Source organism: Scylla paramamosain, chromosome 20 (assembly GCF_035594125.1).
Source record: "Scylla paramamosain isolate STU-SP2022 chromosome 20, ASM3559412v1, whole genome shotgun sequence".
NCBI lineage: Eukaryota > Metazoa > Arthropoda > Malacostraca > Decapoda > Portunidae > Scylla > Scylla paramamosain.
The window spans coordinates 10211495-10226494 of record NC_087170.1 but is presented as its reverse complement, the minus strand read 5'-3'; the positions used below and the strand labels follow the sequence as shown (position 1 = coordinate 10226494).

At 44.6% G+C, this 15000-nt stretch overlaps 1 protein-coding gene across 3 annotated transcripts in view; it reads right to left on the bottom strand.

Annotated features, from left to right (window-relative positions):
* Nucleotides 1-3493: 3493 nt before the first annotated feature.
* LOC135110286 (protein mesh-like) overlaps nucleotides 3494-15000 on the bottom strand; it is a 28616-nt gene continuing 17109 nt past the window's right edge. Inside the window, exons 16-23 of one of the 3 annotated variants that reach the window (XM_064022456.1) lie at nucleotides 14360-14497; nucleotides 13987-14123; nucleotides 13187-13316; nucleotides 12380-12515; nucleotides 11494-11645; nucleotides 10891-11073; nucleotides 7249-7435; nucleotides 3494-6243 (exon numbers count right to left, since the gene is read on the bottom strand). In XM_064022456.1, coding sequence (XP_063878526.1) covers nucleotides 6120-6243; nucleotides 7249-7435; nucleotides 10891-11073; nucleotides 11494-11645; nucleotides 12380-12515; nucleotides 13187-13316; nucleotides 13987-14123; nucleotides 14360-14497 — 1187 coding nt within the window. In that variant the 3' untranslated portion in view covers nucleotides 3494-6119. Of the gene's footprint in view, nucleotides 6244-7248; nucleotides 7436-8466; nucleotides 10103-10890; nucleotides 11074-11493; nucleotides 11646-12379; nucleotides 12516-13186; nucleotides 13317-13986; nucleotides 14124-14359; nucleotides 14498-15000 lie in introns of those variants that run through there. The other 2 variants (XM_064022457.1, XM_064022455.1) reach the window with 2 other exon arrangements.

Sequence of the window (15000 nt, the reverse complement as noted above, 5' to 3'; positions counted from 1 at the left end):
ATTTCAAAAGATAGAAGACTATATAAACCCTTACTAAGCTATTAAACTAAAGCACATGACCCAAGCTACGAAATTATATATAGAAAAAAATAAAAAATAAAATAACTACAGTGGAGAGAAAGAAAGACGGAGACACGGAGACTGAGAAATAACTATGCCCACACACTATACCCAAGCTACCGTAAGTTAAATTGGCACCAAGACACGGTTTTGCATCAGTGCCGCGACACCCTTGGCACGGCGCCCCTCCCTCACCTTGTACAAGAACCACAAATAGTACAATGCCTAAGGAAACGTAACCTTGAAATATTCTGTCCCTCTGGCGATCATTTTGGACATTAGCAGCAAGAGAGAGAGAGAGAGAGAGAGAGAGAGAGAGAGAGAGAGAGAGAGAGAGAGAGAGAGAGAGAGAGAGAGAGAGAGAGAGACTTCCGATGATATTTTTGTCTTGTGTGAGTAATTCATGAGTAATGTTCGTATGTGTGTGGTCTATTTTGTTGTTGTTTTTTAATTGTTGTTGTTGTTGTTGTTGTTGTTGTTGTTGTTTATATTTTCATTGTTTTAAGCATACGTATTGCATTTTCTTTCCTTTTGCATATATATCATTATTTTGTTTGTCTATTTTAATGTACTTTTCCTTTATTTTCTTATTTGTCTCATTTTTCATCTATTCATAAATCATTGTCTCATTAATCTGTTCTAAGTTCAGTTTATTTCTTTCTTACTTAACTTATCCATTTGTTAATTTTCCTTTGCTCTGCTTACGTATCTCTATCCACAACTCACAAACACTTTTTAAAAACTCGTATAATTCAATAATTAAACATTTCTGACAACCGTCACCAAAAGCACCACATTGAACACCATGACTATCTACACATTCTTCTCCGCGTCCCATTTTCAAGCCCCATTGTATACGTGTAAATCCCAGCAGCATCTACTCACTCCACTAAGGGTTATATGGTTCAGCCGCCCTGTGCCTTCATGCAACGTTGCAAGAGCCAAGTCCACAGCAGACTGAGCCCTCAGACTTGTTGGCTTAGTGTAGTATACGGGAAAGGAAGTTTTTGTGCAGTATTCCCCTAAAACAGTTTAAGATTCATTTTCTACAGGATGCCCAGGAAGTTTGAAAACCCTAGTTGTTATAGCGTTTCTTTGTTTCCTTTCACCTTTCTTGTACTTACCATTATCTTATGAAGCATATATTCCTTTAAGACAGTTTAACGTTCATTTTCTACAGCACGCCTAGAGAAAAACTCCAAAATTCCATAACCCATTTAACCTAAAATTAACAGGGAATTGTATCAGGTACTGCGTTTTCTCCCACCTTTCTTGTCTCAATGTCTTTCATAGTATTCCCTAAAAACAGTTCATTAAGCTTCCTTTTCCTGCAACACGCAGAACCTAGGATTGACAAGTTGTTAAAGATACTCCAGTTCCTTATTTCTTTTCACCTTTCTTGTCCCTGTGTGCTTTGTAGTATTTCCTAAAACAGCGTAGTTAGCTTCCGTTTCCTACTGCACGCCCGAAAAAAAAAAATTCAAACCGTGGAATTATTGGCAGGGAGTTGTTTAAGATACAGTTTAATTTGACCTTTCTTGAATCAGTGTTTCCTAATCTATGGCCACATCATACTTGTTCAGTGTCAATCCTATATTTTACTTATTTTCATCTTTCAGTCCTGCCATCTAAACACAACAGAAGGCATTAAATAAATCGTAGCCTTGAAACGCTTCAGGCTCTGAAAGGGACTGTTTCTAAAGGACACAGAGATTATTAATCTAGTTCACGTTTTTTTTTTTTTTTTTTTTTTTTTTTTTTTTTAATGATGGAGGATCCCTGCTAAAGCATCATCAAGACCATGAAAACATCCTTGCAAATCCCAGTGACTTTCACTAGAGCAGTGGTTACCAAGCTTTATCAGTTTGTTACCCAAGTGGTAACACTGTTACCCTTTTGTTACTGTTGCAATTTTGACAACATTTTGTGAAAGGGGTAACACTGTTACCCCTTTCACAAAATGTTGTCAAAATTGTACTGCTATATATGGTTAAGTTAAAGAGCTTATTCAGCACAGAAAGAATGTAATAATAAGTAATTACTAACTATACTGCACAGGGTAGTATACGTACATACATACCTCGGCTTACGTCTACTTCGGCTGATGCTCACACAGAAACTGATAGTCACGTGTGAAATAGAGGCAGGCTCAGGCAGTACGTGACGTTGTACTCACGGTTGTTGAGTGACTGTGGCCTGAAGCATACCGGGGTCGTGTTAGTAGCTATTCTTTTGTGCTGTACTTAGCTGTCCGCCCTTTATTTATAAACAAAAGCTGGACTGCTGTGAACACTTTATAGGATCTATTTCTTGCCTATATTTGGATAATCTTTTAAACAAGTCTTCAGCCATGTTGTTGTGGATAACAGCGAGCAGATATAATTATGAACACGCCTTTGTTTGTAAACATTGGGTTCTGAGCATGCGCATTTCGTGGGCGGACAGCCGCATACAAGAGGACAGCTAGGAACACATGCTGTCATCAACATGGCTGAAGACTTGGTTAAAAGATCAGCTGAATATATGGATGAAATCTTGTAAAGTGTTCACAGCAGTCAGACATGTTTGGGATCACCTGAAGATCCGCCACCCCAGCCGCACTCGGGGTGGCAGATCTTCAGGTGAGACAATCTGGGGTGGCGGATCTTCAGGTGATCCCATACTTTTAATGAAGTAAACTTTTTTTCTGCATTTTTTATATCCACTCAGTTTTTTAATGCGTTCATGTTGTTAGGTTAGGTTAGGTTAGGCTAACCTAACCTAACCTAACCTAACCTAACCAAGTGAGAGAGTCTGGGGTGGCGGATCTTCAGGTGAGACAATCTGGGGTGGCGGATCTTCAGGTGATCCCTGTGAGGTGGCGGATCTTCAGGTGATCCCATGTTTGTAAACAAAGAGCGTACGGCTGCGTACAAGGGACAATTACGAACATGACCGCAGTCGTAACACTCTTGACTTAATATATATATATATATATATATATATATATATATATATATATATATATATATATATATATATATATATATATATATTTACTGATATTCCGTTTAACTTATTACTTAATTATAGTAGTTTTACTTTGTAACTTTACATACTAATGCTGTTACTGTGTATGTGCCTCATATCAACATTTCACTTCTGATTATAGTGAAATAATGATATGATGCACATACACAGTAACAGTTAACATTAATCCTAATGCCAGGTATCGCAATGTTTTCTTGATTTCCAGAATTCTTAACTTTTCCTGTCACACCTTTGTTACCCCAAAGAAATTGTAGTTTTATCATCAGGGGCAATTTACTCCCAATTTGGGAGCCACTGCTCTGGAACGTCTTGAAATCAATCGCATTATTAGGAAATGGAATGTAAAATGATATCTCGAGGCTTACACTGAAAGATCTAAAAAAGGTTTTCTCTGACAACACAATGATATTTAACCATTTATTTAGAAACAGAAGAAATAACAAAGCGCTAAGTAAGTAAGTATAAATGCTAGAATAGTTGTACGGTAGGAATTCGGGGCCCTAGGGACACACCGAGGGCAGCGACAGAATCACAAGGCCTCGCTGGGTGGGTGCTGGGCCTGCATGCAGAAACGCTTTGCTCTCACCACGACTACTTTCTAAGGCCATAGAGATGATTACCCGAGTTCTCAAGACTCAAGACGGTTTCTCCTTTTAATAACATAGAAATCTTGTTAATCTGTCTTTGAAACCGTGAAAGCAGCTTAAAAACCGTTGTAGTTTCAACTAGAGCCATTGAAAGTAGTGGTGGGTGCGGCGCAGAAGTGCTTCAGAATAACGTCCTTGGTGCGAGGGCGGACCAGGAAGGCAGCGGCGGCGGGAGGAGTGGCACTGTAGATTGTATTTCTGTCTCAGTTTGATTTACTAGTAAGTCGCCGCAGTAACGTGGTCATATGGTGCTGTGTTCGCATATACTGACCGATTTTAGTGTATTTATCTATTAATTTCTTTTTATTGAACCTATTTATGTAATAAGCAATATCCTTTTCGGATGGATAGGCTGTGTAGCTTTTCATTAATGGTCAAAGATGATCTATTAAGCATCTAAAGATATTCCTGCACTTACTTTTTTTTTCTTATTTACGTATTTGTCATTTATTTATTTATTTATTTATTTATTTTTTTACTATCGGGTGTTTATTTTTTTTTTTTTTAAATGATGATAGATAGGTAAACATGATAACATTCTCTAAGCACTTACATATAGGAACAAACTTCTCTTGTATGGCCAGAGAAGGCTTATAACCTCACTGATCCTGAACTGGCACCAGGAAAGAGAATTCAGAATCAGTACAGAGCTCCGGTGCAATTATGTGACACCTTAGTAACATGTGTGCTGTCTGTGCACCTGAGGCTGGGAACACCTGTCCTAGGGTGCACTTGTTATTCTAATGCTACACGGGGTATTGTTATCTTCTTGTTATTCTGTTGTTTCTGTGCCATTCTGTTATTTCTGTTGTTATCTGTGCCATTGTTGTTCTGTTATTGTTATTCTGTTGCTTTACGGGGTGTCGTTGTCATGTTCTTGTCGTTATTCGTTCCAGCTGCGTGTGTCACTGTCGTGCTGTCATTGTTCCTTGGATGCTCAATGTGACAGAGCTCCTTAAAGCGTGGTCCTTTCCCTAACTGCTCCATCCGCCCCTCGCTAAGGCTCGTGTACACACACACACACACACACACACACACACACACACACACACACACACCAAATACGCTTCGCAGTTACGGAATTGCTGGTTCGTAAGATTTATTATCTATTATTTTTTTTCCATCTCTGCACTACTGAAGGAAACAGGTAGTTCGTGTGTTCTCTTAGCAGGGGGTCACACCTGTCGTAGAGGAACAGCATCCACACACACCGTACTACTCACACACACACTCACACACACACATACACACACACACACACACACACACACACGTGCCTCAACCTACACGTCACACACTCATACCTCACCCGGCTATCGGTGCTGCAAACATCTTTTTTTTTTTTTAGGACATAACATCATCTACTATATACCAAAGAAAAAAAATGGAAAAGAAAAGAAATGCACCCTAAGATGAGGTGTTGCTTATCATACTAACAATGATAATGCTAATATTAATTACATGTAGTAAGCCTATAAAACTAACACTATTGTACTGCTAACAATTAAAGCAATAAATCTATCATGACAGTTTCATAAGAAAAAAAAGTAAACAGGATCAGAGAGGACTGAATGAACCTCTACACACACACACACACACACACACACACACACACACACACACACACACACACACACACTAACGCTTTGTCCTGATGTTCACGAAGAAAGGGACGTAGGTAAGGTTAGGTTAGGGTGAGGGAGGAACACAAACATTCACGGACGAGACGGAGAGCTAGTCTATCCCCACACGCCCCGCACTCCGCCACGGCAGGTGATGAGGACAGGTGGGACAGGTGAGGTAGTGGAATGCTGGTTCTCGCAGGACGGTGGACAGTGCAGCCACCTTCCACTGATGTCAAATGCAAGGCCTGGAGGTTTTATTTAGAGAGTTACTGAATATTTTGAGTCCACGGGGTTATTAAACACTACAAGACGTATAGGGGTGTGACGTGTGGGATTGTGGAATGCGATGGTGTCCTCAGTGTCCCTGTTCTGTCCTCGTCCCTGCCGCGCCTCGCCTCACTCCTCACATTGACAGGCGTCGCTTCCCGGTTCGTACTCTTTAACGCTGCGGGTTCTCGACAGGACTGTTTTCAAAGGCCGCAGAAGTGATTTGTTGGATCCTCATGGGTGTTTTCTCCAAATGACTAAACGGAATCCTTGTCAAACTATCACTAGAAATGTATAAACACGCTTGAAAACCCTAATAACTTCAATTACGTAGAGACCTAAAAGCAGAGGTGAAGAGGTGAAGCGTTTGAGGATACGGATATACAACGCACGACTCAGCCTGTTCTCTCTACCCATTATGTAACCTACTGCCCTCTCGTACCCACTGCCCGCGCCCAGCCCGAGGCTGGCGCGAACCAGCGCCATGCAGCTACACCGGAGTATCGTCGCTGTTTTGTGTATCTGGCGTCCGCTTGCCGCCAACGCTGCTCCCGCCACCGTTCCCAGGGTCTCTCAAGGGCACCTGGCGCGATTCAGAGCCGTATCTCCTGTTGCTGGAGGAATGAACACCAAATAAACACTGTGTACAATCCTAAACTATACTGACCACTATATAGTAAGTGTACGTGCATGGTGTGGTACTGATTGCAGTAATGGTAGAGGGCGAGGCACCTGTCACCACCTCATAACACTGTCCAGCCTGAGTGACACACGTCTTCTGTCCTCCCTGGCTCCTGGAAGTTGAACTGATTGACCGACTGAGTGACTGACATACTGACTGACTGACTGACAGGCGCACCTCCTAGAAGTTTGGTATTGAGGGATGTCTGACTTCCTGACACTAAGATGGCAGCGATGGTGACAAAACAGAAAGGGATATGTAACTACCTTTGCTACTGCTACTACTACTACTACTACTACTACTACTACTACTGCTACTATCACCAACACCACCACCACCACCAACAACAACAACACTAGCAATTATCTTACACTAAATACTCTTCAACCATCTAATTATATGTTCAATCCTGTTCATGCAATCCTAACCCAAGAGGCGTAACTTCCATGGACTGCCTCCCGATGTTCCCAAGCCACCTTTTTCTTCCCTAAGTGTGTCCATTTGGCCCTTTTATGATCCATCTAACCTTCTTTGTGTCCTTCCGTTCTTTTCTTTTCTTTTTTAATCCTTTTCTTTTGTTTATTAATAATTTTTCTTTTTAATCTATCTAAACTTTCCACAAGTCAGCCGTTCCTGCATTTATCCATCTATGTCTCCTCTGCTCACCTGTTACCTGTTCTTCTCTCTTGTTCACCTATTCCTCTCTCTTTTGTTCATCTGTCCTTGTGTGCAAATGTCCTTCTCGTATTTACCTGTCCTTGTGTTCACCTGTCCCCCTGTACACTTATTTCTCTCTCTCTTTTGTTCATCTGTCCCTCTCTCTCTCTCTCTCTCTCATGTTCACCTGTCCTTGTTCACCTCTCCCTCTCGTGTTCATCTGTTACCCACTCGTTCACCTGTCGCTCTCGTGTTTCTCTCTCGTGGTCACCTGCCTCACCTGTTTCTGAAGAACTGATTGATCTTCCTGCTGCCGGCACGCACGAACGCAGGCTCCTGGTAGTCCTTGCGGTCCTTGTTCCGCACATAGGAGGCGTAGCAGAGGAGAGCGATGAGGACAGGGAGAAGAACTGCCAGCACCGTGCCCGCCGTGATGCCGCCCTGCATTGTCAGGTACTCCGCCTCGGCTGGTGGTTGATGGCATAGCGGAAGGCGTGAACAGGGGCGTAGAATATGAGTAGGAGAGTGAGGATGAGGTTAGATTTGTAGATGAGGTTAGCCTTGGTTAGGTTTTTAGGTTAGGTTAGGTTTTCAGGTTTGGTTAGATTAGGTTCGGTTAGGTTTGTAGGTTAGGTTAGGTTAAGTTAGGTTAGGCAGAAGTTATAGTAAATGATAGTAAGTAAGGCTGGGGATCGAGGGCACAGCGAGAAGACGTGAGTATGAGGCTGAGGGTGGAAGGTATAAATAATGACATTGAGTGTGACTGGGGACTGAGGGAACAGCGGAAAGGCGTGAATGAGGGCGTGGGCTAGGAGAGTGAGGATGGAAGGTGGAAGTGATAGAGAATGATAGTAAGAAAGCGGCTGAAAGTGTGTGATAGAGCAGGAAGAGATAGGGAATACGTGAGGATGGAAGGTGTGCATGCAATAAGGAGTGACATCAAGGGAGGAAGATTGATGGAGAAGATAAATGGGAGGAGCAAGGCATGGAGAGGTTATGGGTAAGCGAAGTACATACGTATGGGAGGCATATTAGGTAATTAATGGAAGGAGATGAAGGGGATGGGAGCATGGGGATATGGAGACGAGAAGAGGATGGGAGGCTGTGAGAGTATAGGTTGGTAGGGGTAGGATAGAGACTGTAGGGGAGTATAGGGAGTGTGGAGAATGTGAATATTTATATCCCCAGGGCTAATCTAACCCAGCTATCTGTAAATAATTGCCCTTTCGTTTTCTCTTATGCATTTCTCTTTATTCATCCGCAGGTCTGTCCCTCTCCCTCTCTTCTCCCGCTCATCCAGCTTTCCCTAATATTGACATGGTTAGGGATGCATGGAATAAACTGGGAGGGACTGAGAGGGGCCCGGGGGTATTCATGGAAGAGGGAGAACAAGTGGGAGGGAAAATGGAAGAAAGAAGATGAGTCATCAACAGAATCAGTCGTTTGTAGTTCTGTGTGCTGAACCGAGCCGCTGCGTATATCAATGACAGTCTTATTTTATTTATTTTATTTTTTTCACCTTTATTCCTTCTATTTATCAGCTCTGTTCATTTTCAGTCCGCCTTAGAAACAGTAATAAAGATGACAATGGTAGTAATATTGCTAGGAAAAGTAGAAAAATTACTCGAAAGACATGTTAGGACACACACACACACACACACACACACACACAGGCTTTTACGTTGTAACACACACACACACACACACACACACACACACACACACACACGTGAACATTAGAAAAGCGAAAAGCGAAAAGTGATCTCATGTCTATATCTATGAAATATTAAGAAACTCAAAGCCAATAAAACGTCACGTAGTTAAGCCTATATTGTCTACGAGTATAATGTGTCACAATCTCTCTAAACCTATACATCAGAATTTCAGAAACACACACACACACACACACACACACACACACACACACACACATGCCATTACCTAACATTAGAATTATTATAAAAAAAAAATAGAAATACGTAACCTACAAACATTTATTAATTAACCCTACGCTTGTTTAATTCTCGTTTGTGTCACGGCAGACGTGGGGCTGAGTTTTGAATGATCCGCCGTGGTTCTGTGTCCTGGTAACTTTTCCTTCGGCGTGCGCTTTTCTGCTCCTTTGCTGCAGCCTGGGCCTCACCCCGCCGGGAGCTTCATTCATCGTTTCGGAGATTCGCGTGTTTCCCTTTTCCATACTGAAGTGATGCGCTGCGCTAAGTCTCAGTGCCAGGTGCGCGGCGCGGCGGTGGTGGGCCAAAGACTCTACAGGAGTGTCTTGTATTATCTTCGGTAGTGACCGGGGAGTGAGGGTCGATGGCGGGAGGGGAGGGATCGGTGGCACTGGGCGGAGGGGCTGTGCCCAGCTTCAATTGGAGGGTGGGTGGGTGGGGAAGAGCATTCCATTGTTCTGTCCTATATACTGTTGTAGTTGGAGTACCACAATCAAACAGCCTAGGCCTTGGTCTGGCCTTGGGATCTATTGCTGCTTGTTATGCTCTGTAAGCCTGTCATGGGAAGGGCATGGGGGGAGTGATGGGGTGTAACACGTGAAGGGGCGGGGGGTGGCAGGCCCTACACGTGGGACTCCTTCTGGGTTTCGGACTCCAGGTCCCACATCACGTTCTGGAACACCACGGGCTTGTTGTCCACGGGCTCGTGCGTGTCGTACACGGCGTCGAAGTCCTTGGGAATCCTCATGGGGCGGCAGCCGATGGCGTCCACGACGGAGGCGTTGCCTGGGTACGTGTAACTGTCGGAGTCGCTGAGGGAGCTTCTGGAAGGGGTGTCGGGAATGTCGGAGGAGCTGTCATCAGCTCGGCCAAGCGGTGCCTCGGTGAAGAGCTTCTGTGGTGACGGGGAGCCAGTGAACACCTCTCTGTGGGTCACCGGGGAGTAGTCGGCAGTTTTGACGGGGCCGATGGGGCGGGAGATGGATGGCCGGGGGGCGGGGACGGCGGCGGAGCGCCTAAGGCGGCGGAGGGGGACGACGGCGGCGTAAGCCTCGGCCTCGTACCGCTCCTTGTTACGCAGGTATGAGGTGAAGCACAGCAGGGCGATGAGCACCGGGATCAGCACCGCCAGCACCGTGCCGGCAGTAATGCCGCCTTGCATCACCAGGTACTCCGCCTCGGCTGCCGGGAACAGAATCCGTCAGTCCGAGGCTGCGTCTTGTCGTCCATCCACCCGTCCGCGCCTGCCCCACCCCTGCCCGGCTCGAAGGGAGGGGAGCGGTGCGTCCTGAGCCTCAGGAAACAACTGACGCCAAACAACTCTGTGCTACACCGCCATGACGGAGTGAGTGAATGAGCGAACAAGAGAGCGCCGCGTGTCTGCCGTCGCAAGATTGAGGGGGAGGGGAGGGGGAGGGACAGGTGCGGACGAATATCAGGACAACTTCACCTTAATTAATTCAGGTCAGGCCTATTTTGAAGTCACAGAGATAAAAAGTCGGGCTGTCATGAATGCATTCCCCAGTAATGATGCAGAATCCCTGTTAAACTACCACTAGCATCATGAAAACACCCTTGAGGACCCTAATAACCTCCACGAGATCCTATAGAAGTACCACAAGAACCACAAAAAACACCCTTAAAAAAATAATAATAAATGAATATGCTACTGGCACCGAAGTGGGATTTTTTCCGGTTTTGTTTTCCTTAGCTAGTGACCCTCTTACGTAAAAAAAAAAAAAACTCTTAAACCATCACAAGAACCACATAAAAAAAAAAAAATAAAATAAATAAAACAAACTCGAAAACCACAACAACTTCCACTAAAACCTATTAAACTCATGAAAACACCCTTGAGAAACCCAATCACTTCCACTACACCCTGTTAAAAATAATCGAGATAAGACTGCGGCTCCTGCTCTGACCTAACCCACGGCGAGAATAACACGACACCAAGGCACGGTACTCACAGACACACGTAGCCTCGCCGTCCTCGGGCCAGTTCCAGTCTCCAGAGGCGTAGCACCACCGTCGCTGCTCCCCCAACAGAACGTAGCCCGGGTCACAGTCGAACTTCACCTCCGCGCCGCTCAGGAAGTTAAAGGTGGACTTTCTGCCGTTCGGGGGTGTAGGCAGGGCGCCGCAGGACACCACTAGGGAGGGCAGGAGGCGAGGAGACTGTTACTTCGTCCTTTGTAGTCTTTAGTGTATTTTTTTGATGTTTCTCTCCCTTTTATTCCTGTCTAGTTATTTGTCTATCCACTGTATCTGTCTGTCTCTGTCTGTTTCTCTATCCTTCTGTGTGTTTGTCTCTGTATTTATCGATCTATGTATGTATCTATGTATCTTCTACTCGTATCTATCTATCTATTTATCTACCTATCTATCTATCTATCTATTTATCTATATCTGTGAAGTTACCTACTCGTATCTATTTACCTATCTATCTTTCTACCAATCCACCAATGCACTGTACCGTCTACCTACCTATCTACCTACACACCTGCCTATCTACTTCCTCATCCATCCCCTCTAACTACCCACTCCACGCAGCCAGTCACCCACACACTCACCGGTAACCAGGCCCACTTGTTTGATGTTGACGAACTGGTCCTGGTAGTACTTGGTCATGTCAGCGAAGTCCCGGCGAAGTGTGACCACGAAGTCGAAGTGACACTGGTAGGAGTCACCACACACCCTCTTGATCTCTTCATTCCTCGTGGTTCTGCGGGGGAAGAGGAGAAGGAAGTCGTGTTAGGTTAGTTTAGGTTAGGTCTGGGTTCGGTAGAGTTAGGCTAGGTTTGAGTAGGCTTGGGTACGGTTCGGTTAGGGCACGGTCAGTTATGGTTGCGCTAGGTTTGGGTTAGGTCAGGTTTGTGTAGGGTAGGGTTAGGTTAGGTTAGGTTAGGGTAGGGTAGGGTTTAGTTTGTTTAGGATTGGTTAGGTTAGGTTACGTTCGGGTAGCTTTGGGTAGGTTAGGTTAGGTTTGGGTACGGTTTAGTCAGGGTGGGGTAAATTATGGCTACGTTACTTTAGGTTAGGATAAGAGTTAGGTTAGGTTAATTTAGTGTATGTTATGTGTGTTAGGTTAGGTTAGGTCAAGGTAAGGTAAAGTACGTTCGGTCATGTTGTGAAGGGAAAGGTGAGATGAGGAAAGGTAAAGGTGTGTGTGTGTGTGTGTGTGTGTGTGTGTGTGTGTGTGTGTAAAGGTGGTAATCACATATACACAGAAGAAAAACTATTAGAAGAAAAACAAGAACACGAACGAGTACAAGAAAAAACAAGGAATATCAGACGAAGAAAACTACAACAACAACAACAACAACAACTACTACTACTACTACTACTACTACTACTACTACTACTACTACTACTACTACATCAGAAAAACAAGGACAAGAACAGACGAAGAAAACTCCTTGTCCTCGTCCTACCACCACCACAACCACCACTACTCACGCATTGACAGACAGATCCGGCTTCAGATTCAGCTCGGGCACGAAATCCGCATCGTAGTAGTAATTACTGGAGCGGTAGTTGTCGTGGTTGAAGAGAGAGCGCCCTACGTAGTCCCGCTCCTTGTCGTCCAGCACCCCTGTAAGTTGATGGGGAGATTAAACCGTTTCACTGCAATAAGCGACAAACACGTACAAGAGAGAAGGGGGTAAAAGAAGAATGGATTTTGCAATTTCTAATCTGTATAATGTTTGGTGGCTGTGGAACAAGAGGAAATGTCTCAAACTGGCCTGTGACTGAGGAAAAATATGCCAAATAGCAGGGAAAGGGTTTAGGAGTAAGAAGTAGACTGCGGGTCTTGCAATGGGGAGTGAGGGCTAGCGCAAGCTGAGACCCGAATGCGTTGATTTCTCACCACGACTATTTCCAAAGGCCACAGAGATGATTAACCGGGTTCTCACGAGTGTTTCTCCTGTTAATAATGTAGAAATCTTGTTTATCTGTTACTAGAACCTTAAAAACACCTTTAAAAACTCATGTAACTTCAACTAAAGCTTTCGGAATGTAGCGGAGGTGCGGCGTAGATGTGTTTCAGAATATGAGAGTGGAGACAGAGTGAAGTAGTTAGATTTTACGTACTCTCTCTCTCTCTCTCTCTCTCTCTCTCTCTCTCTCTTGTTTTCCTATTCACATCTCATTTTTTTTGCGTTTTTCCGATTTTTCTTAGAGAGCACTTCGTTTTCTTTCAGTCAAGGAGGAAAATTTACCAAGCCCACTCCTCCTCCCCTCTCTCCCTCCGTCAGTACTCACACTGCATGCCGTAAGTGTGCACCGCCTTCATGTCCGCGGCCTCAGAAGCGGGTCCTAGAGTGCCGTCAGGGAGCGTGAAGTCGTCAGTCTGATCAAAGGTCCAGTTTCCGAAGAGGCCACGGGTGATGTTCTGCGGGGGAGGACACGAGGGATGAGCGACGTGGTTGTAAGTTTTGTCTCTTCTTTTCTCTCTTGAACGTGAATGTTAGATAAGGGGGGGGTGTTGGGAGATGGGAAATGATTTGCTATTACTGTTCCCGATAAAAAAAATAGAGAGGAGTGTGGGATGTGTGTGGTGGTAGTGTGGTAGAGATGTGTGTGTGTGTGTGTGTGTGTGTGTGTGTGGGATAGAGGAAGAGATGGGGGATGAGGACTTACTTAACGGTGATTGAAATTGTGGTGCTAGAGATTCCTTCCTTCCTTCCTTCTTCCCTTCTTTCCTTCCTTCCTATCTTCCTTCGTTCATTCATTCCTTCACTCCTTCCTTCTTTCATTCATTCCCAGCCTTCCATCCCTCTTTCTCATCCCTCTCAGCCTCAGTATCTCATCACCACTTATTTTACTCCTACCCTTCCATCTCTTCCTCATTTGTATCATCCCTCTTACAGCCACACCACTCAACACCTCTTTCCATTCCATCCATCTATACATCCCTCATCACATCCTCTATTGCACTCATTATCCAACCACTCCACCATACATCCACTCACCTAATCCACCTCTTTAATTCCTCCACGCCACCTCACCACCACTCAATCACTCCTTCCATTCATTTAATTCTTCTCCGCCATCCCACTCACCGCAAAACTGAGAGGGAGGTAGATTCTGGTCCCAAGGAAGCCCCTGTTCTCCATGACTTCCACGCCTGCGCCGGACGCAAACATGATGATCACGTGACTCTGATTGAGAACGTTGCTTGGTGTATACACGACGCACTCTGTTTGGGGAAAGGTGTGGGTGCGTTAGGTATTAGGAGAGAGAGAGAGAGAGAGAGAGAGAGAGAGAGAGAGAGAGAGAGAGAGAGAGAGAGAGAGAGAGAGAGAGAGAGAGAGAGAGATGAGTGACGAAGTGAGTGAGTGAGTGAGTGAGTGAGTGAATGAGTGAACAAAGGAAAAAAAAAAGGCAGGCAGGCAGGAAACAAATAAAGAAATGAAGCCACCTCAAAGTCCTCACCTCTAAACTGTTGAATTTTCTGGGAGTATCTATCGAAGTACACTCGCTGCCCGTCCACGATCACATCCAGGTGGTACCTCCAGATGGCGTCAATGGGCCGCTGCCGAACCTCCACCACAGAGGATATGTTGTCACGCGCTGCAACGAAGGGAGGGGTAAAGAAAACGTGAACCCAGGATGAAAATAACAGCGGTATCATTTTAGATCTTACGTGAACTGGGGTGAACTGGGACGGCAAAGGGAAGGAAAATAACTGGTTTGTTGACACGTGGAGTGGGATGAAGTGAGAAAGGAAGATAAAAAAAAAGGGAAAAGAGGTGCATATGGGACAAGGTACAGGAAAGAAAAAAAATGGCGGCTTTATGGAATGGAGAGGTGAAGGGAAACGAAAGCTAAACAACTGGGAAGGAAAGGAAAAGGAAGTGTCGAGAGCGGAGAAAACAAAGGAAAAGAGAGGTTAAGGAACAAACAGGAGATTCTTGGAGGGGAAATAGGAGAGAGAAAAGGGAGTTTCTAGAGAGGAAAAAAAAAAATAACAGCGATTTTGGGAAGAGAAACAGGAAGAAGAGCGAGTGTTTCCAAAGAGGGAGAAAAAAGGAAGAAAAGCAGTCTAGAAAAAGATAGAGTCTAGTGAGGAGAGA